At 38.2% G+C, this 24,182-nt stretch overlaps 1 protein-coding gene across 7 annotated transcripts in view; it reads left to right on the forward strand.

Moving 5' to 3' along the window:
• Nucleotides 224-24,182, forward strand: part of NEXN (nexilin F-actin binding protein) — a 52,080-nt gene continuing 28,121 nt past the window's right edge. For 3 of the 7 annotated variants that reach the window (XM_018045662.1, XM_018045660.1, XM_018045661.1), the window contains exons 1-4: nt 224-324; nt 21,564-21,642; nt 23,302-23,380; nt 23,466-23,614. In XM_018045662.1, coding sequence (XP_017901151.1) covers nt 21,616-21,642; nt 23,302-23,380; nt 23,466-23,614 — 255 coding nt within the window. In that variant the 5' untranslated portion in view covers nt 224-324; nt 21,564-21,615. Of the gene's footprint in view, nt 325-21,563; nt 21,643-22,899; nt 23,092-23,301; nt 23,381-23,465; nt 23,615-24,182 lie in introns of those variants that run through there. The other 4 variants (XM_018045659.1, XM_018045658.1, XM_005678200.3 and 1 more) reach the window with 2 other exon arrangements.

Raw genomic sequence — 24,182 nt, forward strand, 5'->3', positions numbered from 1 at the left:
CACCGCCCCCCTCGCCCGCCTTCCTGCTCGACTCTCCACCCCTCTCCGGGCGATACGGCGGAGGCGGGGGTTGGGGGAGCTGGCCTCGTGTTTTGGAACAGCTGCAGCCGGCGCTGGGCCCGCCTGGAATGCGGGAACAGGCTGCGCACCAGGACTTTTATGGAAACTTGCTGTTGGAGCGGGCGGCGGCGGCGGCGGCCAGAGAGATCGCAGCGGCTGGAGCGGCGGCTGGAGCACCCGGACCCCTGCCCACACCCCGGCGCCCGACGCGCACAGCTTCCTCGCGCGCACCCTGGACCTTCGCGTGTCGCTGGCTTGAGGAGGGTGAGAGGAGTCGGGGGGACGTGGGACTGGGGCGGCCGAGATCGAGCCGTCGGCTCCCCTTGGGCGACTGGCGGGGTCTGCGGGGACGCGCGCCGCGGCTCCTGGCCGGGGTCCATCCAGCTGTGTAGATGTGCTGGTCCCCGGCGCGAGCGAACCGGCCCTTGGAGCCGCATCCCCCGGCTCCGCGCGGCGTGGGGCGGGCCGGGGCGGCCTGGCTGTCTCTCCGCGGTCACCGGCCTTGGGCAGATTCTGGCCGCGACATCCCTGCCCAGCTCCGCAGCTCAGCTTAGCTTGCGCCCTATGTATGCAGTTTCGGGAGCTTTCTGGGTCCCGCAGGCAGTGATCCTCCGGCAGTGATCCTCTGCAAGTGGAGCGGGCTCCCGACCCCTTGCTCGGTCCCAGTGGGCCCGGCAGGTAAAGTGCCGCGTCCTTCCCCACCACGTGCCCCCGGCGCTGTCTCCTTGTCCGCCGGCACTGCCTGCTGTTTTTAAGAGAAATCACTCCCCATCTGTCCCAGTGGGAGGCTGGGGAGTGAGATGTGATTTAACTACCCGTCATCTGCCCCCTCCCTCCAAACTAGTTTTTCGCGATTCTGTCCGAGGTCGGATGTTGGGAGTTGCAGCTAGAGCTGAACTTGGAATGAGTGATGGAATCATCTCTTGAGACCTCCCTTGACTGTATGCTCTTTAAAAACGCCGAGCCATTCCAGCTGTTTGTAAACTGTGAAACGCTGTACAAATGCTGAAAAAAAAATTATTATTAATGGCTTTTGTAAAGAAAATAGCCAAGTTCAGAGGTTCGTTGATGGCTTCATTTCATATTTATTTAAGGTCCAGAATGAACAAAGAGTTGGAAAGCGGGGTGAGGGGAAGAGAGAGAGAGAGAGGACAGAAGGAGAACAAGATAAAAATAGCATAAGGCTATGTCCTAACAAAATGTCTGTCATTGGGTAGGAGGCAGGTAGAGAAAAGAAATAAGCCATAATAAGAAAGAAAGCAGTTCCATGAGCGAAGAAACTGGAGCATCATTCACCAGCTAAATTTTGTTAATGAATTCATGTGTGGGCCCACGGGTCTTCGAGTCACAGCATAACTATGTGTTGGGTAGCATGCTTAAGTCAACTTAAGTATTTATACCGTCTTAGTCACCCGTCAGTCATTGAATGAATTGCGTTACTTTCCCCCGATAATCCTTTTACAGGTAAAATTTCTGCCATAAGAAAACGCAGAATACACATAAGTCTCTGAAATTCTTTTCAGTTTTGAAGTCCAGTAGGGTGGAAAAGTGAACAATCAATTAAATTGAGGGACAAGGTTTGTTTTGTTTTATTTTTTTGCGGAGGTATATTTAGTAATAAGGCTTGCCCAGCGGCTCAGTGGTAAAGAGCCCACCTGCCAATGCAGGAGAGGCAGGAAACTCAGGTTCGATCCTTGAGGGGGAAGATCTCCTGGAGGAGGGCATGGCAGCCCACTCCAGTATTCCTCCCTGAAGGATCCCATGAAGTGAGGAGCCTGGCAGGACTGCATGGAGTCCCAAAGAGTCTGGCAGGACTGAGCACACACACATACTTAGTATAAATAAACTTTCATTATTTAATGTAATTAATTAAGATCCTCACAGCTATTAGCCTCCTATTTTTAAACATATTTTGTATTTTTAACTGGAATATTTTAAAGAAAAATGTGGACAATTCTGTATTTTATCAGCAGTGATTCCCTTAAGGAGCCCAAAGTAAAAACCACAAGATTCTTTAAAATCCAGTTTACCTTAATACAGTATTGATGTAATTCCATTTTCATGAAAGGGACACACTTTTAAATCCATTTTAAACTGAATGTAGAGAATAGCAATTTTTCCTGCTCACCTGAAAATCTGTGCTATTTTTGAAAATTTGATATGTATGACTGATCATTGTTAAAATGTATGTCATCTTGAGATGACTATATTTAGCATCAACAAAGGAATGCATTATCTAGGTTTTTGAACAGTATTTTTCCCCTGAAATTACATTTGAGGTATTTGGGTTAGGGTTTCACTTGTGAACAGAATAAAAACTGGGTATGTATATTTGGGTGAGATTAATTGGCAATTTAAGAGCTTCCCTGGTGGCTCAGCGGTAAAAATCTGCCTGTAGCACAGGAAAGGCAAGAGATATGGATTTGATCCCTGGATGGAGAAGATCCCCTGCAGTAGGAAATGGCAACCCACTCCAGTATTCTTGCCTGGAAAATTTCATGGACAGAGGAGCCTGGTGGGCTACAGTCCATGGGGTCGCAAAGAGTCGGACATGACTGAGCACATGCACACACAATTGGGAATTTAGATTGCTTAGAACCCAAGTGGCCTGAAATGAGATACTATTTCATTTAGGGGGGAAAAACCCCTACTGTTATCTTTGAAACTCATTAAGGGAAATAAGGGCTTCCCCCATGGCTCAGCTGGTAAACAATCCGCCTGCAATGAGGAAGACGTGGGTTCGACCCCTGGGTCAGGAAGATCCCCTGGAGAAGAGAAGAGCTACCCACTCCAGTATTCTGGCCTGGATAATTCCATGGACTGTATAGTCCATGGGGTCCCAAAGAGTTGAACTCAATTGAGCAACTTTCACTTTCACACTGGTGGCTCAACACTGAAGAATCCTCCTGCAGTACAGGAGACACAAGAGATGTAGGTTTGATCCCTAGGTGGGGAAGATTCCCTAGAGAAGGAAATGGCAACCCACTCCAGTATTCTTACCTGGAAAATTTCATGGACAGAAGAGCCTGGCAGGCTATAGTCCATGGGGTCACAAAGAGACACGACTGAGTGCACAAACACACACGCAAAAGCAAATAAAAATATTGTGTAAGTAAAAATACATGCCTAAAAGAAAGAAAACAATGTATTACAGTAAATGCAGAAAAGTATGTAACAGACGGGCAGATGTCTGGGTATTTTTATAGAAAAGAAGACTCTGTGCATTTTATCTTATGCTGGCCAGACACACAAAACATCTTAGTAGTCAACTTTATAATTAAGAGGGAAAATGACCTATACCATTCTTAGTAATTTCACATATTTCTGTTCTTATTTAAACTATCTGTGGTCTACATCACCTGTATGGCTTCTTTTATGTTCTCTTCCTTCTGATTTTATCATTTGTCAAGATTCCATATTTATACACACTTGGAGTTGTTATATTTTCTTCATCTATTTAAATACTCAGTGCATGGTTTGGCTTGACTATGATAGTATGGGTCTTCCTGGATGGCTCAGCAGGTAAAATAATCCACCTTCAGTGCAGGAAATACAGGAGACACAGGTTCAATCCCCAGGTCAGGAAGGTCCCCTGGAGGAGGAAATGGTAATCCACTGTAGTATTCTTGCCTGAAAAATCCCATGCATGGAGGAACCTGCAGGGTTACAGGCCAAAGTGTTGCAAAGAGTCAGATATGACTGAGCACATCCTTCACATTGCATGGTAATATACTTTCTCTGTGGTAAGATGGATGAATTTTTATCCAGTCAAATTTGTTTTTTTATTAGAAAATTAATACAACTATGTTATATTTATGGTTAAAAATTGTGGGGAACTGAAAAGGGGGCTGTCATCGTCTGACACATAAACTGTTAGTACTTTGATATAGTTCCCCCTTCTCTCCACAAATAGGAGTTTTCCCCTCACAATGCCACATCTCAGTGGAAGTACCTATGTGAAAGCATTGGTGCAGTATCTGCCATCTAGTAAGTGTTCAATAGTTGGTTCTTTTTTCCCCCTTCTTTATTTATTTATTTATTTTGTCATCTCTTCCTTTTTGTTCTCCACTTAGAAGACAGTTTGGGGTCCCTAGGCCAGGTTTTGAGGTTGGTGAAAAAAATTTTTTGTCTTGATACAGGCAGTTTGATTTTAGATTATATGGGCTTCTGTTAGAAGTGTAAACCAACAGAGTCATCACCATACAGCCCCTTACACAAACCCTGGGATTTACTGTCCTGATTGCTAGTCTGATGTTGCTACACCCTGCAAGGCAGTGGAGGAGGCAGGCAATGTCTCTACAAGGCTGGTTGGCAAGAGCCTCCCTGCCCAAACCTGGCCCCTGGGTCTAATTTTGAAGGATGACCCCATCAGCACACTTAACAAGAGGGATGAATCAAAATGCTGCTACTTTGGAAATTTAGGCATGTGATTAACAGAATGGACATTTAGGCTTTAATGACTTAAGTAGATACTTGAGAAACCATAACTTCTTGATGCCTGGACCCATTTGAGGTTGGTGAAATTTGACTTTGCCTTTCTTTCTGGCCTTCTTTCCTGCCATTTCCTTCCTTTTCGCTCTGCCTCCCTCTTTCTAGGCAAAACAGCCCCCACCCCTGTCTCTCTGTATTTTCTTAATGCTGCTTGTTTATTTAGATCAGGGTCTACAAACTGGGAGCCAGAAAGCCACTTTTAGCCACAAGCATGTTTCAAAATTGTACATTTTATATTGAAATATGGATTTTCAGCCTCTCTTGAATTTGAAAGGTCTCAGCAAAACTGGCCCACATTTCTGCATAGCAGGGATACTCTGAAACTAAGTAGTGACTCCCTTCTCAGACAGGGCACACAACACGCTCTCCTCTTAACAGTCTCCACCATCCCCTATTGTTTGATAACCAGTCATCACTGATATACATTACTTGTCAGTTATATTGCATAACATTAACTTACATTACCTGACCATAGACACTTGAATATGCAGGGCCCTGATCTAAGTATTAGGGTAAGTCTGAAGCCATGATATGATAGAAAGTCTGCTGGACTTGGCATTAGGAAGCTGGACTTTAAATGCTATAGATATATTTTGATTAGCATCCTTCTCTTAAATAATGTAATCATGGAGCTGGGAAGGAGAGGTTAACTGTCATTGACACTAATTGCTAGTGTCAGTTGAACTGAAAGGAACCATGTATTGAGAACTAAAACAGAATATTTTAACTGATGGGATTTTAGAAAGTATAGGGGAGATACTTCTGGGAAAGAACTCTTTCCTAGGAACTGTTAAATAATCCTACGTCTTCCCCATCTTAGAAGTCTTTAGGAGAGTTTTAGCAACCCTTCCACACTGGTCATAAAGTGAAGTTTACTACTATTTTACTTCACTGCCCTACCGACTTGTTTGGAGCCAGAGGCCTGGGTCTTTCCATTCCCAGTTGTGTCCCTCGTTGAAAGGCCATCTTCCGCTTGAAGAGGGTTGAGGAATTCCAGTCTGCTCCAGAAATCACCACATCCATTTGCTTGGGAATCCCACATCTGGTTTTTCATGATACCTAGCTTAATGTAAACTGATTCCATCTAATTTTATTCTCTACAATTTTGTTTGTTTGTTCATTTACTCATTCATGTATCCTCATCACCAGCTTTCCTTTTAGAGATATAATACAGGAGTTTTATTTGGGCTCATTTTGGATCAGATACTTTTCTGGTATCTCTTAGTTATTCATCCGCTAGCTCAAATGTGAACTGACTTTGTACTGTGTCCTAGTTGCTATGTGAGACACTAAAGATAAAAAATGGAGTAGAGCACAGTTTTTCCCTTCAGGGACTCAGAGTGTGATGAATGCTCTTTGAAAAATATTCCACACAGTCATACAAGTGCAAAGTATTATATATTAATATAGAAGAATGACGAGGCAAGTTGAAAATAAGATTGTTGGTATGACTGCAACCGAGATTATCATACTAAGTCAGTCAGAAAGAGACAGACATGTCATATGATATCACTTACATGTGGAATCTAAAATATGGCACAAATGAACCTATCTACGAAAGAGAAATGGATTCACAGACACAGAAACAGACTTGTGATTGCCAAGGGAGAGGTGGGTAGGGAGAGGGAAGGACTAGGAGTTTGGAGCTGGTAGATACGAACTATTACATTTAGAATGGATAAACAGCAAGGGCCTAATGAATAGCACAGGGAACTGTATTGAATATCCTATGATAAATCATAATGGGAAAGAATCTTTAAAAATGTGTAAATGTGTATAACTGCGTCACTAGGCTATACAGCAGAGATTGGCACAACACTGTGAATCAACTGCACTTCAATTTAAAAAATAAATTAAAAAGGAAAAAACAAAATGAAAGAAGCAGCCAAAGCAAAAAAAAAAAAAAAAAAAAAGATTGTTGATTATCAGTGAGGAATTATATATTGGTAGGAGGAAAAAACTCACTATTTTAAGTAGGTAGAATAGGATCTAGTTTCATATTTTTGAACTGTAATGAGGTTTATAATGTTTAATATAATTTTCAAAGTAGAAGGTTACAACCTTCATTAAATGTAATAAGGTTACATAAATTTATATTTCTTGTACAAGTAGAAACTGATAAAAATTTAGGCTCACATTTTATGAAGCTGGAAACAATGTTGTTTGTTCTATAAAGAGGTGAGATTTAACATTTACTTCTAGTATATAGGTAAGTGTTCTGTCTATAACCTTCTTAAAAGTTAAGACAAAGAATTTACTTGTATTTAATGAAATGCAGATTTAAACCTGTCACTTCTTGTCAGGTCTGTTCTCCTTGAGAAAGGAGATAATACTTTCACATGATGAAACAGTTATTGTAAATGATACAGAGCTGTGATTTAAAATTCTTAAGTCTTGCATTATTTTCTATCTTGAAATATTTTAATTACACATATAAAAATCAAATAAAGTAACTAAATTTAGAACATTTAGAGGTCAAACAGGTCCAGTGAAATTTTAGAATGAGAACATTAGCATGCATATTTTAAGATGATCTGTTATACTTAATATTATATTCTACTTTGAAACTTTCATATTATTTCAAAGTTTGAGTTCTATACCTTAGTATAACAGCCCCAAAGTATATTTTTGAAACACATTTTATTAAGCTATTAAGTCATCTTAAAAAACTTCCTGGTCTACCTCATTAATTGCTATGCCAGTTGATACCAACATTAGTATATTTGTTTGTATTCATATATACGGGCTTTCCTGGTGGCTCAGCGGTAAAGAATCTGCTTGCAGTGCAAGCTATAGTCCATAGGGTCACAAAGAGTCAGACAGGACTGAGCAACTAAGCACATCAGTTCAGTTCAGTTCAGTCGCTCAGTCGTGTCCGACTCTTTGCAACCCCATGAATTGCAGCACACCAGGCCTCCCTGTCCATCACCAACTCCCAGAGTTTACCCAAACTCATGTCCATCAAGTCGGTGATGCCATCCAGCCATCTCATCCTCTGTCTTCCCCTTCTCCTCATGCCCCCAATCCCTCCCAGCATCAGAGTCTTTTCCAATGAGTCAACTCTTCGCATGAGATGGCCAAAGTACTGGAGTTTCAGCTTTAGCATCATTCCTTTCAAAGAATACCCGGGACTGATCTCCTTTAAAATGGACTGGTTGGATCTCCTTGCAGTCCATGGGACTCTCAAGAGTTTTCTCAAAAGCATCAATTCTTTGGCACTCAGCTTTCTTAATAGTCCAACTCTCACATCCATAAATGAGCACAGGAAAAACCATAGCCTTGACTAGACGGACCTTTGTTGGCAAAGTAATGTCTCTGCTTTTTAATATGCTATCTAGGTTGGTCATAACTTTCCTTCCAAGGAGTAAGCGTCTTTTAATTTCATGGCTGCAATCACCATCTGCAGTGATATATACAATTCATGTATATATATTTCAAGTACTTTTAGATAAAAATGTAGAATGGTAGAGTGAAATAAGTAGTTGACTAGAAGTCAAGAAACTTGGAGTCTAGTTCCTTGTTGTGCTGCTGAACAGTTTGCAACCTTGAATTAGTCACTGAATCATTTTGAACCTCCTGTTTTTTCTTATGGTAAATGAATGGCTTTGACTAATTGGTCTTTAAGGTCTTTAGTGAATAAGCTCTAAAAATTCATAATTCTTAGTATATGTATAACAAGACCCCTAATGTAATTCTGACAGATAGTAAAACCTGTTCAAAGCTGAACTCATTTTTTTTACCCCTTAAACATGCTTTTAATGGTAACCCTGTTCATCCATTCACTCAAAATAAAAACCTTGAACCAATTCCTTCCTTTCTCTCCTCACCTCTACCCTCCAAATCTAATTTGGTCAAAATTTTTGCAATAATGCTCCCAAGACAGCCCCCTTCCCTGGAGGAAGGGACGTTGTCTTTTTGTTCACTTTCATTTCTTCACAGCCTAGGATCATCTCTGGCATATAGTTGGAGCTTAATAAATACTTCTTAGATAAATGAATGAATGGGTTACCACGTCTGGTCAATCCTATTTCTAAAATATCTTTTCTGACTTTTCATTCCTAATGCTACCATCTTAATTTAGGCCCTTATCTTTTCTTGCCAAGATCATTGTACTTGTCTTTCTCCCTGTAGTCTTCCCTCATTTTACTCCAATTTTCTACACTGCTATCAGTCTGTTTTTTTCTTTTCTAGAATACATGTATCATTAAGTCACATGTTTGCTTTAAAAATCCTTTGCTGGTTCCCATTGACTGTAGGATCAAGTCTAAACTTTTTCTTAGCCTGGCATTTCGGAATCTTTCCACTCTGTGTCCAGTCTGTCTTTCTAGTTTTACCATACATTCTCTGGACAACTCATAGCTCCCCCAATTTTCAGTGGGCTATCAGGCATGGGTGTTTTTGTTCATGTTGCTCCTTTTGCCTAGATGCCCTTACTCTCCTTTCTACTTTGTGAAGTCCTCTTATCCTTCAGTGTCTCCATCAAATGTCACCATTTATCACTGTGTAATCTGCTTTAAACCCCACCTCCTACTTAACCCCACCATGATCTTTTCCATGACTTTTCCATATTTCTATAGCTCTGTACATATCCTGCTATTATATATGCTTACTACTTTGTATTATAATTAGTTGTGGCCCCATCTATTTTTCCTAACAAAACTAATTGATTTCAAAGGCTGTCACAAAAATTTTGTATACCATCACCAAGGCATAATTCGTGGTACACAGTGAGTTTTCCTCATAAAAATACTATGTTATAAATACGGGTCTAATCTGTCAAGTTTGAAAAAAATGCGCTTTTGATAGATCACAGACAGGCTATAGTAAGACGGCAGTATTCCCTCAGAACCCTATGCTGGATACTCAGTTGTCTTCCTTTAACATCAGCACTTAATATGCTGGGGTGGCATTCTTAAATCCCTTCTGTGTGCTGTTCTTGGTCACTCAGTCGTGTCCAACTCTTTACAACCCCATGGACTGTCGCCTGCCAGGTTCCTCTTGTCCATGGAATTTTTCAGGCAAGATTACCATAGTGGGTTGCCACTTTCCTTTTCCAGGGGAGCTTCCTAACCCAGGGATCAAACCCAGGATTGAACCTGAGTCTCTTGTGTCTTCTACATTGGCAGGCAGATTCTTAACCACTAGTGCCACCTGGAATTAACTCCCTTTATTATTCATCGTCCCTTTATTATGACCAAACTTGTTGATGAATCACATGTTCAACCTTATCCTTAGGCCATTGTTTTCTCTTGCTTCTGATAACAGTCCATCTGGCTGGCCTGAGATCTTAGACATTTAGAAAAGTACAGTGGGGCCTAATTGTTGTGCTGCTGTTGCTCCCTTACGGTGGCTAAAGACCTTACGTCTGCCTGCTCAGACAAGAGAAGTCACTTAGTACTAGATTAGGGAAAGTCTGTGAGATTCCAGATATAAAATCCCTTGGTATTTAGGTTACTGTGTGTAAGAATTACGTTGTTAAACTAATCCTCATTTAGTATTCTAGAATACAGACAGAGAGTGCCCACTCAAACTACTTTCTTGTTTTGAATTAAAACTGGTGTGATTTGATAGAATATTTTTCCTATAATTCAACAAATCTCAGAATATGGTTTTAGAATCCTTGGGAGGCCCCAAGACCCTTCAAGGACCCATAGGCCTTTCTTTTTATAACTACATATCTGTATGAGGCCATGCTTTCTTTATATACTTCAGTCAAAACAACATATCACAATACTTTGAAGACAGAAGTAGATATGAGAATATAGCTATCTTTTTTTAGGCCAGATATTAAAAAGATACACAAACATATAAAATCATGTCATTCTCCTAAGTATTTTTATTTTGGAAAATACATTTTTTTTCATAAAATATGTGTATGTTGATGTATAATAAGTTTGTTATTATTTCCCATGACAAGTATATATTTGAAAATTCTCTTTTAATTTTTAATACATTGATATCTGTAGATATAATCTATATAAACAAAAGCTTTCTGAGCTCCTCATTAGCAGGCCTGTACATTGGGCCTTTGTATATTTTCTTGGTTATTGTCTGTCATCCCATGTGGTCTATGAGCTCCCTGAAAAGAAATATTTTATTCTACACTCATCTTTGTATATGTAGTGCCTTATACTGTCTAGCACATTGTAGAAAGATGTTTAATAAATGTTTTTGAATTAATTAATAAGTACATATTTATTCATTTTAGCTAATTTTTCATTTCCCAATTATTTCTGACTCTATCATATGTATCACCTCTAAGTTTATGAAATAACATGCAAACCACCTAGTATATGGCACATAACAGGGATTCAGTTGTTAGTTTCCACTCTCCTCCTTTATATAATGTAGAAAAACCAGGTCTTTCCTCTAATTTATTATAACTTTTAAAAAATTCTTACATTTTGTTGATATATGTAACTTCATTTTATTAATGACTTCCTCAAATGAGAAGTAACCAGTTTTGTCTGAGTGGTTACTTTAAAGTCTTCCCAAGAAAGAATCAAAGGCAGGAATTATGGGATTTGATTCTGGGCATAATTCTGAGGTGTTAGGAGGATGCACTGCGTAGTGCCTAGAATGTGGCAAGTGCAGCTGGAGTAGGATTTAGAGCATCTGTAAAGTATTGTGCATTATGCTGAAATAGATGTTGGACAAACTAAATGAAATAGATTGTTTGGTGAAGACAATGGAAGAAGCGAATACTTGTTGAAGCTTAGTGGTGGGTGTATGAGGTTTGATTATATTAGTTGCTTTCACTATATTCCTGAAATAATAAAAGTTAAAGAAGATAGACTAATATGTTGGATATGTTTAATATAAAATTTTTAACTTATGCCAGATGCATCTGGAAACCAGAAAATCTAGATATATCTAGAAAAATCTAAGCACATTTTGAGATGTCAGAGACTGAAAGCAAAAAAGTCCCTTCTTGGTGTGAAATGCAGAAAACCACCATTGTTTGTTTGGGAAAATACTTCACTGGTAAGGAAGTGGCTTAAGAATTTTCCTGGAGGGAATTCGCTGCAGTCCAGTGGGTGGGACTCTGAGCTTCCACCGCAGTAGGCACAGGTTCCATCCCTGGCGGGGAACTAAGATACTACATGCACTACAGGGAGAAAACAAATCTCTCAGAGGTAGACACAGTCATTGACTATATGTGTCAAGGTGGGAGGCTGAAGGAATGGGAGAAGACAAGGTAAATCAGAGAGGCTAAGGGAACCTGCAAAAGGGCCTAGGAAGCCCAGATAAGAATTTTAGTTCTGGTCTTACGTAGTTAACATCCTCAGAGCTGGAGTCATAGACTAAAGAGTACAGAGTGGCAGAGAAGGTAGTAGCCAAGTTGGTGAAGGTAGAAAGAACGGCAAGCTGTCACGTTATTAGAAATCAAAATAATTGGGGTTGGAAGTTACTCTGAATTTTTTTTTGACCGCTTAGCGTATGGGATCCTAGTTCCCCTACTAGGGACCGAATCCGAGCCCCAAGCCACCTGCATTGGCAGCACAGAGTCCTAACCACTAGGCTGTCAAGGATGTCCCACTCTGGAGCTTTTGAAACTTTATTTTACAATATGTAACCGGTACTTAAAATCATTATTCTGATTATATGTGCCAGTTAAGAACTTTGAAGAAATTGTGTTTAATAAGTTTTCCTATAGCAACCGAGGTAACTTTGTGTCCTTATCACTTTGGATTCTGGTACCAATTGAAAAGTTTTAATAATTCAAAGAGGTTTATCAGCATTCTGAAGGAGAGAAAAACTATTAAAGTGAATACTTTGAATTTTATAGTTTCTCATTTTGTAAGTTTATTAATCATAACGATAATGATCCACATGAATAATAAATATATATGAATATTTCTAGTAAGGATTATTATGTGAAGTTGAAGGAGGGCCTGGGAACTCTGTGCTATAAAGCAACAAATATAGCAGCAAATTTCACATAAGTTTATAGACAAGTAGGTGAAACTCATCTATATGTTAACTAATAATATATGTAGAAAGCATGAAAGTGGGAGATGATAAAATGATCAAAGATTGAATGGATATTTGGAATTTGAGAATATGTTTCCAAAAGATTAATTTGAAAATCTTTTGGAAATATTCAATAGCAAATTTTAAAATGTAGTATAGACAGTTTCAGAGAAGGCAATGGCACCCCACTCCAGTACTCTTGCCTGGAAAATCCCATGGACAGAGGAGCCTGGTAGGCTGCAGTCCATGGGGTTGTGAAGAGTCGGACACGACTGGGCGACTTCACTTTCACTTTTTACTTTCATGCTTTGGAGAAGGAAATGGCAACCCACTCCAGTGTTCTTGCCTGGAGAATCCCAGGGACAGGAGAGCCTGGTAGGCTGCCGTCTATGGGGTCGCAGAGTCGGACACAACTGAAGTGACTTAGCAGCATAGTTTATTAAGGGAATTAAAAATTGAGTCAAAGGAATGGGATCTTTTAGAGTTCTTCATTTTGATGGTTACTACATAGATATTGAAAACCTTTTCATGATGGCTTTGGGGATTTATTTTAAATTATAGTTTATTAATTAGCAGGCATGGAGCTAGGCACTAGAAAGGAATCAATCCTCTGTATTGTATAAAAGGAACATAAAGTTTACCAAATGTACAGATGAAGGCCCAGGTGGAAGTAAGAGAAGAGCAAAATGTGGACTGAGAATGGAAGTCACTGACCTCAGGCATCTCGTGGGAAGGTTGGGGTATGGTGTCTGCTGTCTGCAATTCTGTATCAGGTATGGTTGATGTTAGAATCTTACCTGAGTCTACAGATAGCATAGTGGGCTGGACCATTAAAAATCCTGTTCCAAGGCTTTTGTTCAGAGTTTTGGCCAGGAGACTATTAATAACATGAGAATAGGGAGAGTGTCTGTCTGTTCAGTGCTACATTTCTCAACACCTGGCAGAGTGCCTGGCACATAAGAGTTGCTTAATAAATATTTGTGTAATGAATGGTGTGTTCTATTTATATTGTAGTCCCACATAATGTTAACCATAATGAGAGTCACACATTATATCTCAGCATATAAAGTGCTTCCTCTGTAAGTTGGCAGGATTTACTTATTCAGTAAATAATTATTATATGTCTTCTATATATCAGCACATGCTAAATACTGTGGATACAATGGTATATAAAATACAGTCTGTACTCTCAAAGACCTTACTTTCTGGTAGAGGAGGTAGTCAAGAAAGTGCCTGGTTGTTGTGATTGTTCAATTGCTAAGTCATGTCCAACTCTTTACGATCCCACAGACTGCAGCCCACCATGCTTCCCTGTCCTTCACCGTCTCCCAGAATTTGCTTAAATTCAAGCCATTGAGTCAGTGATGCCATCCAACCATCTCATCCTCTATCACTGCCCAGAATGCTCACGTCATGTCTGACTTTGCAACTCCATGGACTGTAGCCTCCTCTCTCCTCTGTCCATGGGGTTGTCCCAGCAAGAATACTGGAGTGGGATGCCATTTCCTCTTCCAGGTAATCTTCTTGACCCAGGGATTGAACCCACATTTCTTCTGTCTCCTGCATGGGCAGCCATGTTCGGTAACTTATATTGTGGCAAATGCCGTAATTAGGGTGAGCATGGGAGTGCTATTGTAACACACACTAGAGAACCATCTAACCCAGTCTCATGAGTCAAGGAAGGCTTCCTGGAGAAATCCTTTAGTTTCAGAACTAAAGGATTAGTAGGAGTTAGCTAAGAGAATGAGTAGAATAGGCTGAGGGAGCTAGCTGTGTAAAGGCTCAGGTGGGCCAGTATTTCAGGACATGTGATAGAGTGGGAGGGAAGAATGGAGAAAGATGAAACCAGAGAGGTAAACTACCAAAGTGTATTAACTCACTGAAATAAAAGTGTAGAGAGAGAAGAAAAGGGCAAAGGCTGAAACATGGGGGCAAACAACACTGAGGAAGTGTAAAGAGGCAAAGAAACCCTCAAAAGAGAAGGAGTGGTTAGAGACATGAAGGAACAGGGAGAGAAATGGTATCATGAGCCAAGTGAGAAGGATTTCAGAATAAAGAAGTGACAGAGTGTCAGATGCAGCAGTGAAGTTCAGAAGGTAGAAGCTGTACATTTTATTTGCTAGTGGGAAGGAGCCTGCATGCCATTGTAGGAGATGTAAGAGATGAGGTCGGATCCCTGGGTTGGAAAGATCCCCTGGAGGAGAGCCAGGCAACAGACTCCAGTGTTCTTGCCGGGAGAATCCATATGGACAGAGGAGCCTGGTGGGCTACAGTCCACAGTGTTGCAAAGAATCAGACATGACTGAAGAGACTTAGCATGTATGCATATAGAGAAAAGGGCTTCCCTGATAGCTCAGTTGGTAAAGAACCCACCTGCAATGCAGGAGACTTAAGTTCAATTCCTGGGTTGGGAAGGGATAGGCTGGAGAAGGGATAGGCTACCCACTCTGGTAATCTTGGGCTTCCCTTATGGCTCAGCTGGTAAAGAATCTGCCCGCAATGCAGGAGACCTGGGTTTGATCCCTGGGTTGGGAAGATCCCCTGGAGAAGGGAAAGGCTACCTACTCCAGTATTCTGGCCTGGAGAATTCCACGGACTGTATAGTCCATGGGGTCAAAAAGAGTCGGATACGACTGAGTGACTTTCACTTCACTTCATAAAAAGAAAAACATTATTATGCCTAATTTACATGTAAAATGGAAGTTCACAGAATTTAGCTGGCTTTCCCAAGACCATACATCTAATAAATGACCTCATCGAAGTTTTCAGGCTCTAATTCCAGTATTTCTTCCATCGTTGTCTTTTGATTTTGCTTTTCTGGCCACACGCACTGCACAGCTTATGTAATGTTAGTTCCCCACCCAGAGATCAAACTTGGGCCCCTGGCAGTAAAAGTGCTGAGTCCTAGCCACTGGACTACCAGGAAATTCCCACCATCTTTGTTGCCATATATTTGAAAAATCAACAATTAAGTGAGATATAATCATTAGGATATATTTATAATTCTGAATTCTACCAAGGTCCTTAAGCATCAAAAATTCTAGGAGAAAATTTTGACAGATTTCATATTATATTTGTATGAAACTTTTGTCCAATTAAAAAAATACACAAATCTGTAAGCTTTTGTATGAGAAAGCTTATGAAATGTTATGACAAGATTGAAACTGTACATGTTATTTGTTTTTAAATTTTAATTTCATAATACTCATTCTACCACATATAATTACAATCATTCATATATTGAGAAACTTAGTCCACAGCACAGTCCCTAGTTGGCTGACAGAAAAGGAGGTAGTTTTGTCAGGGTTGAAGGCTACTTCCCAGGTGGCGCTAGTGGTAAAGAATCCACCTGCCAATGCAGGAAACATCATGAGACTTGGGTTTGATCGCTGGGTGGGGAAGATCCCCTAGAGAAGGAAATGGCAAGCCACTCTAGTATTCTTGCCTGGAGAATCTTATGAGCAGAGGAGCCTGGCAGGCTACATACATGGGGTCACGAAGAGTCAGACAGGACTGAAGTGACTTAGCATGCACGAAGGTGACTGTGTCTGTCTGGTAGGAAGGGCATGAGTATTTCAGGCTTGTAGAGTGAGGATGGAGAGAGAGAAAGAAGAGGATCTACGGAAACTGAAACATTTTCAGCTGCAAGTTAGAGAGCACTATGGCACCATTCCTTGACTAAAGTTCAGTGTCTGTGACTCCCTTTCGCAGGGATTTCCTTGATGGATTTATGGTTTAGTGTTGAGATTCACTAAAATGTGTGACATTCAGCTAATTTTTAAATGCTTCATAGAGTCCTTGTCATGACTTTGTTGGAGTCAATTAATACTTTAAAAAGTTTTCATAGGACTTCCCTGGTGGTCCAGTGGGTAAGACTCCACATTCCCACTGCAAGGGCCCTGAGTTTGATCCCTGATCAAAGAACTAGATCCTATATGCCTTAACTAAAGAACCTGCATGCTGCAACACAAATAAAAGATTCTGTGTACTGCAACTAAGACCTGGCTGCAGCCCGGTGGTTCAGCGGTAGAGTCCAACTGCCAGTGCCTGCCCGTGTAGGAGATGTGGGTTCGACCTCTGGGTCAGGAGGAGCCCCTGGAGAAGGAAATGGCAACCCACTCCAGTATTCTTGCCTTGGAAATCACATGGACAGAGGATCCTGGCAGGCTACAGTCCATGGGGTCACAAACAGTTGGACACTACTTAACAACTAAGCAACCACGGCATTAAAAAAATAAAAAGTTTTCATAAAATCAAAATTGTCAATCAGTAAACAAATAAAAGGGAATTTGGAGTACACTGTTAAATAATGTTCTGTTAGATAAAAATGTAGAAGCCTTTTGTACTTTTGGCAATTTAGCAGAATGATAGAATATATCCATGTGTTCCTTAATCAAGAGAATAACATACATGTGAATATTGTTTCTGGATTCTTCATTGTCATTAGTTGCAGCAGTCATGCTTGCATGTTGCTGACTTGGGCGCTTTAAAAATCAGAGCCCAAACGGCCCCTGACTTCATCCCACATGAATGAGTTTACTAAATGAATTCTAAACCGCAACCAGCTGAGATAGCAGCATTTCATTCAGTACCTGCGAATAATTTCGCAACCTCAGTCTGTGTTCTGCTTAACGTCAAGAGAATAACTGTTAGCCTGTATCACTTTAAAAGGAAATAAGCTACTTAAATAAAAACTCTGAGATGCTCTCATAGGGAAAAATACCTGTTTCTCAATTTATCCAGCACCGTATTCTGCTATTATTTGCCAGCTAAAGATTACAAATTCACTAAATGTAGAGAATACCATTAATCATGTCTTTTCAGCTTCTGACATATTTCTACTGCTGGAATTGTGGTTCTCAAATAATTGGATTAAAGGCTCTGTTGATTACACAAGAAAGTCAAAGCTTATAAGCTGGTTGGTATTCCCCTCATCCCCATCACACAAAGCAGTTGTGCTGCTTTCTTGGCATCAGCATAATACAATGGGTAAGAGTGCAGACTCAGTAGTCACACTGCCAACCTCTGTCCCCTTTGTCCACCACTCATTATTTGTGTGGTCTTTGGCAAGTTACTTGACTTTTCTAAGTCTCATTTTCTGTAACAATTTCCATAAGACTTCAAATCCTGCTAGAGAAACTCCAAGACATTTTTCTCATATTAATATTTTAAGAAATTTTAAATGACTGAGTTTGGAAAGTTTTTTGAGATAGGGTTTGATAATAGTATTCACTTCAAAGGATTATTGTGGAAAATAAATGAAATAATGATTGTTAACCAGCTGGTATATTACCTGGCACACAGTAAAGGCTCAATAACTATTAGCTTGGATTATTATCATCATAAATTATTCATATTGTGATAAAAGGATGTACTAGTGAGACAGTGCTAGTGAGATAGTACAGTAGTACCAGTGAGAGAATACAATGCAGTCAATGACTGTGGAACAGAATTTTTTCCTGTATAATTAACAAACCAAATGTGGTCAAATTTATACCTTTAACCCTGGTTTAGCACAGAAAGACAACAGAGTTAGCAATGGAATCCTGCTACTGTTTCTACCAGGCAATGTAATGTCTTTTAAAAATTATCTATAAATCCTACAAATATTTATCTGCTTGATTTTGAATTTTTTTTTTGTTCAACCAAAAACTATGAAAGACATATGGGTCCTACTGGTTTGTAATTTACGCCTTAAAAAACAAAAGCTAATAAACTTATTTTGCTACAATTTTTTTATCCTCAAAGCTCAGAACAGAGTAAACTGTCAGCAAAGGATAGTTTGCTCATATTTTAAGCAATAATGTTAACATTAGTACTATTCAAATTTTCACACTTTCAAAATGAGAGCTCAGAATATTGAAATGACACTTTAAAAAACTATTTTAAGTGGTTTTGTTCATACTAAATTTTAAAAATCAATATTTTATTCTGAATCTATAAAGAGGTCAAAATTTAATTTGATTTTTTTTTTAACTAGGTGACAAGGGTTAACTGATCCATTTATTCTCCAGGATTACTATTGACAGTATCAACAAGCCACACAATTTTATTTAATTTCACCAGGATAAAAAGACTTCCCACTGTTCAATTAATTCAGCTAAAATGATCAGTCCTTATAATCTCATGAGATTGCACAAATTTTCATCATGCCCTTTTGTATTACTATTTTAAATTGCACAAATAACATGTTAATATATGCTCACTGGCAGGGAATTCGTTTTTGCTGAAAAGGGTAAGGGAGATCATGAGTAATGAAATCAGTCAAAATTATTGATACCTAATAATGTAAGGCATTATTCTTGAGATAACATATGTTACCTAATCCTAACTAGGAAGCAACAGAGTTGGAATTTAGATTTAGGTCTGATTATCAAATTGTAGTAATCAAACTGTGAGGTGATGAAGGCTGTATTAATACTGGAGCAGTGAAAATAGTGAAGTACTTAACATATAAGAACAAATTTGAAAGTAACATTAACAAATTGTGATAATCTGTTAAAATTAGGAGATATAGAAGAAGAATGAACCATAAATAACTCTGAAACTTGAGAAGCTATGACAATGAAGACTAGGTTTTGTTAGTTACACAGGAAGAAATATCTAATAGGTAACTCTAGATATAATAGAATGGCTCAGGTAAGAGAGCAGAACTAGAGCTGTTTGTTATTTTTATCTCAGGCGCATAGATTACTCAAACCTTGGTTAATGACACTCTCATTCATGCATGACCTACTTTTATTGGGCAGTTATTATTAATAATATAGTAAGCACTCACTGATCTACTAAATGACCGAAGTTAAGAACTTGTTAATAATTACATGGAATCATGTCCACCTCCCTCGTATCATATTTTCTTCTGCCACAAAAGAAAACTTTAGCCCTAGAAGGCTTCACTGGGAAGTTCTAGCAAATATTTAAGGAAAAACTAATACCAATTCTGCATGAAACATAAAGAAATGGAGGAAATTTCTTAGGGAAAATTAAAGAAAAGGAAATACTTCTCAACTCATTCTATGAGAGCAGTATTACTCTGTTAACAAAAACAGACATTATAAGAAAAAAAAATCTGCAGACGAATATGTTCTATAAACATGGATGCAAAACTTCTCAAAAGTTTTAATCAAATTATCAGTATGTTAAAGGATAATGCATGATGAATTTTATCCTGGGAATATAAAGTCTCTTTAACATTTGAAAGAAAATTAATGTAGTTCACCATAATGAAGATTAAGAAAACATAATTATCTCACAGACACAGAAATACTTAGGCCACCTGATGAAAAGAACCAACTGATTGGAAAAGACTCTGATGCAGGGAAAGATTGAGGGCAAGAGGAGAGGTGGGAAACAGAGGATGAGATGGTTGGATGGCATCACCGACTCAATGGACATGAGTTTAAGCAAACTCTCAAAGTGAAGGATGAGGAAGCTTGGCGTGCTGTAGTTCATGGGACTGCAAAGAGTCAGACCGGACTTAGCAACTGAACAACAATAAAATGGGCAAAAGATTTAAATAGACACTTTCATAAAAGAATATTTACAGATAGAAAAGAGATATATGAAAAGATGTTCAATATCATTAGGTATCAGGGAATGTTAATTAATACCATAATATGATGTCACTGCATACACTTAGAATGTCTGAAATTAAGAAGACTATACCAAGTGTTGACAAAGATGCAGAGAAAGTATAGCTCTCATATTGGTGGGAAGATAAAATAGTACCGGCATTTAGAAAACAGTTTGGCAGTTCTTTAAAAAGTTGAACATACATTTACCATAAGGCCTAGCCATTATACTTCATTTATTTACCCAAGAGAAATAAAAAAGCGTATGTCCACACACGGACTTGTATGTGAATATTCATACCAGCTTTATTTGTAATAGTAATTGGAAACAACTTAAATGTCCATCCGCAGATGAATGATTAACAGTGGTTAACTCTGGTATATTCATACAATGGAATATTATTCAGTAATAAAAAGAAATGAACTTTTGATATATGCAATGACATGGATGAATCTCAAAATAATTATGCATGGTGAAAGAAGCTGAACAGTAGAGTACATGCTTGTATGACTCCTTTCATAGAAAACTTAAACTAATCTACACATGACAGAAAGCATTATTTGCCTAGGAATGGAGGTGGGAACAGCTGAAAGAAAAGGGAGGTTAAGGAGATCTGAGATACTTTTGGGTGTAAGTATATATTCAGTTTTTTTCTTTCTTTTTTTGGCTGTACTGTGTGGCTTCTGGGATCTCAGTTTCCTAACCAGTGATTGAACACAGGCCACGACAGTGAGAGTATTGAGTTCTAACCACTGGACCACCGGGGAATCCCTATATATATCTTGATTGTGCTGATAGTGTCCTGGGTATATACATATGTCAGAACTTATTGAACTGTGCACTTTCAAAAAGTATAGCCTACTGTATGTCTATTATACCTTCGAATTTTTTAAAAATTAAAAATTTAAAGCTGATAGATTAAAATAAAATTCTAAAAAATATTCAATCAATACAGACGTAGGCAGAAAAGGGGAATGGCATATATACACACACACACACATGCATATGCATTGTTAAAAGTTTGAAATTACATGAAATAAAAATGACAGAATTAAAGGAATAGACAATTCCATATAGGTTAAGAACTAGACCAAAACAAATATTTTTTAGTAAAGACTTAGAAGATCCAAATAATGTGATCAACCACCTTGACCTCGTTGATAATTATAGACTAATACACATCCAGTAACAATATAAATTCTTTGCACAGGAACTCGATACATTCATTAAACTATTTTGGGTTATTAACTTACAAAGATTTTTTTAACACCGTGCACCTTATACCTTCTATACCCTAAATCTTGGGGAAAGAACTGAGAGTTACTATAATTAATTATGTGCTTAGATTATGTCATTATTTTTTAATGGGTAATAAATGTGCTATTTCTCTTTATAAAAATATTTATATAGCACATTAAAAATTAAGTCATCAAAAATTCTTACTCAATACTAATATTTTTTTTCAGGTGCAAAAAATTACAAAGCTTCATAATCACCCCAAGACCACATAGAGCAAACATGAATGATATTTCCCAAAAGGCTGAGGTAAGCTTTTTAACTTATAAGTTAAAAAATGGGGGAATCATAGCGTTGACTACACAACTGCTGGAAGGGCAGCTGGTGGAAAGGTCATCCACAGAAGTTCATAGTAACATAGTGTCAAGATGTAAGACATAAGAAGAGATAAAATTCACAGGCTGGTCTCAGTATTTTCATTTGGATTCTTATCTAGGAAGCATGATTATAAAATTTTGTGTGTGATGATAAAGTGGATGTGATGGCTAGCATCTTGAGTAAATTTTAACATAATATACTGACAAATCTTAGAAGTTGTTTTTTCAGTATTAAAAAAAAGCAGAATTGACATATACTCTTATGAGAAATCAATGACACCATAAGTAGAAAATAAAATAGAGGCTGTGTATGCCACAGATTAATCAATTTGCCATTATAACTAGGAGAAGGAGTTTGGTGTTCTGAGGTGATGAAGTTTTATTTACTGAAACTTCTTTCAGAGATCAGCGTAATTTTCAAAAAGATGAAAATAATTTGCTTTCCTGGTTTCAAAATGGAGGAAACCAGTTGCTCCAATCTTTTAACAGATTCCTCCTTCTTTGGAAAGCTTGTTTGTCATTTGGGAATTTTCTCCTTAGAGCACATCCTACTTGGAATGATACAGCATTCTCATGTATTTTCAGTGTTGGCTTAAAGAAGTTCTAGATGGGCAGCATAGCAGTAGTAACAACAAAAATCACTGGTTGTGCACAAAGACCATGGCTCACCTCCACCACAAATGAGAAGCAAAGGCTCTTCAATTTTCCTCGTATTAGATACAGAAACAAGCAAGAAAATTAATATGTAAATTAGGCTTAAGCTTTTTGCTATGTTTTCAACTTATCTAACTTATTAAAATTAGACTGGGTATCTTTAAAGGAAGTAATGTAAAATCTGAATCTTTAGTAATGAAATAGGTCAGTAGAATACAGGTTGTTTTGAATTGGAATCCAGTCTTCAAAGTTTATATTTTTCCAGCGTTCAGCTTCAGTGGAACACATACAAAATGGGACTTCCTTGCAATATATTATTAACATTTTTACTCTCATATTTTCTGTAATATCATCTTTCATACTTAGATTTTAGAAGGTATCTAATCTGATTCTTATACAAATAAAGGTTTCAAACTCATTTCTATATTCTGTTTTGATAAATATTTCTTATATTGCTTATTCTGATCTATCTTTACCTAATTTCTTCCTTTCTTATTTTTTTTAACTTTCTTCTCTTTATTTTCTTCTAATGAAGATTCTGCTTTCTTCATCTAAACCTATACCAAAAACCTATGTGCCAAAACTTGGCAAGGGTGATGTAAAGGATAAGTTTGAAGCCATGCAGAGAGCAAGGGAAGAAAGAAATCAAAGGAGATCTAGAGAAGAAAAGCAAAGAAGAAAAGAACAATATATTAGAGAGAGAGAATGGAACAGGAGAAAGCAGGAGGTTATTTTATTTTATTTTTATTTTATTCTTGTGCAAATATTCATTTTCATCATTTAAATTTACATTTTATTTATTATTCACATTAACCACATTTCATAGTAACTGTATTTAAAATATTTTCTGCATTTATAAGCTAATTTCAAACTCTGCATATAATATGATTTAGTCTGAAGTTTGGACATGTTCATGTTAATTTATTTACCCATCTAGATTAAAGAAATGCTTGCTTCTGATGATGAAGAAGAGGTATCTTCTAAAGTAGAAAAGGCTTATGTCCCAAAGCTAACAGGTAAGCCACTTGAGGGGTAAACTGTAAATAAAACTGCAAACAAAGAAACAAAACAAAATGTCAAACTTGTTTCATATTTTCTTAGGAACTGTTAAAGGTAAATTTGCTGAAATGGAGAAACAAAGACAAGAGGAACAAAGGAAGAGGACGGAGGAGGAACGAAAACGCCGAATTGAGCAGGATCTTTTAGAGAAGAGGAAGATACAACGTGAATTAGCAAGAAGGGCCGAGCAGGTATACAATAGATATTGTCAGTATTTGCTTCAGAAACTAATTGTACAGAGTAAAACTAACCAGGATGTTGCCTAATCAAAGTGTTTCATTATAACATAAACCTATTAAATAGTAGCTAGCATGAAAGTAAGGTCTTAAGCATAATATTAATATCGAATGCCTAGAAGGATAAGGGCAGAATGTGTCTATTTCAAGGTTGAGTACCGAGATGACTTTTGTTATATATTGTCTTATTCTGTCCACATTCCATATTTTTCTTGACACATTAGAAAATTTTACAAAAAATAAGGCAAATTCACACATAAATTATCCAGATGTAACAAAATGCTGATCTTTTAATAGCAATCAAAAATACTTGCTGGTTATTATCAAGCACTAAGGCTTAATTAGAATATCTTCCTACTCAATTATTTGTAACATGTAACAAAATTAAGTCACATTTTATTCAATCATGGTATTATTAGCAAGTTGGGGATGGTAGTAGGAGAGGGGAGATACGTGTGACAGTCATGTCCTTTACATAGCCATTCCTGATGCCCATAGCCATGAAGAACAAACCAGAAGAAAG

Source organism: Capra hircus, chromosome 3 (assembly GCF_001704415.2).
Source record: "Capra hircus breed San Clemente chromosome 3, ASM170441v1, whole genome shotgun sequence".
Lineage (NCBI taxonomy): Eukaryota > Metazoa > Chordata > Mammalia > Artiodactyla > Bovidae > Capra > Capra hircus.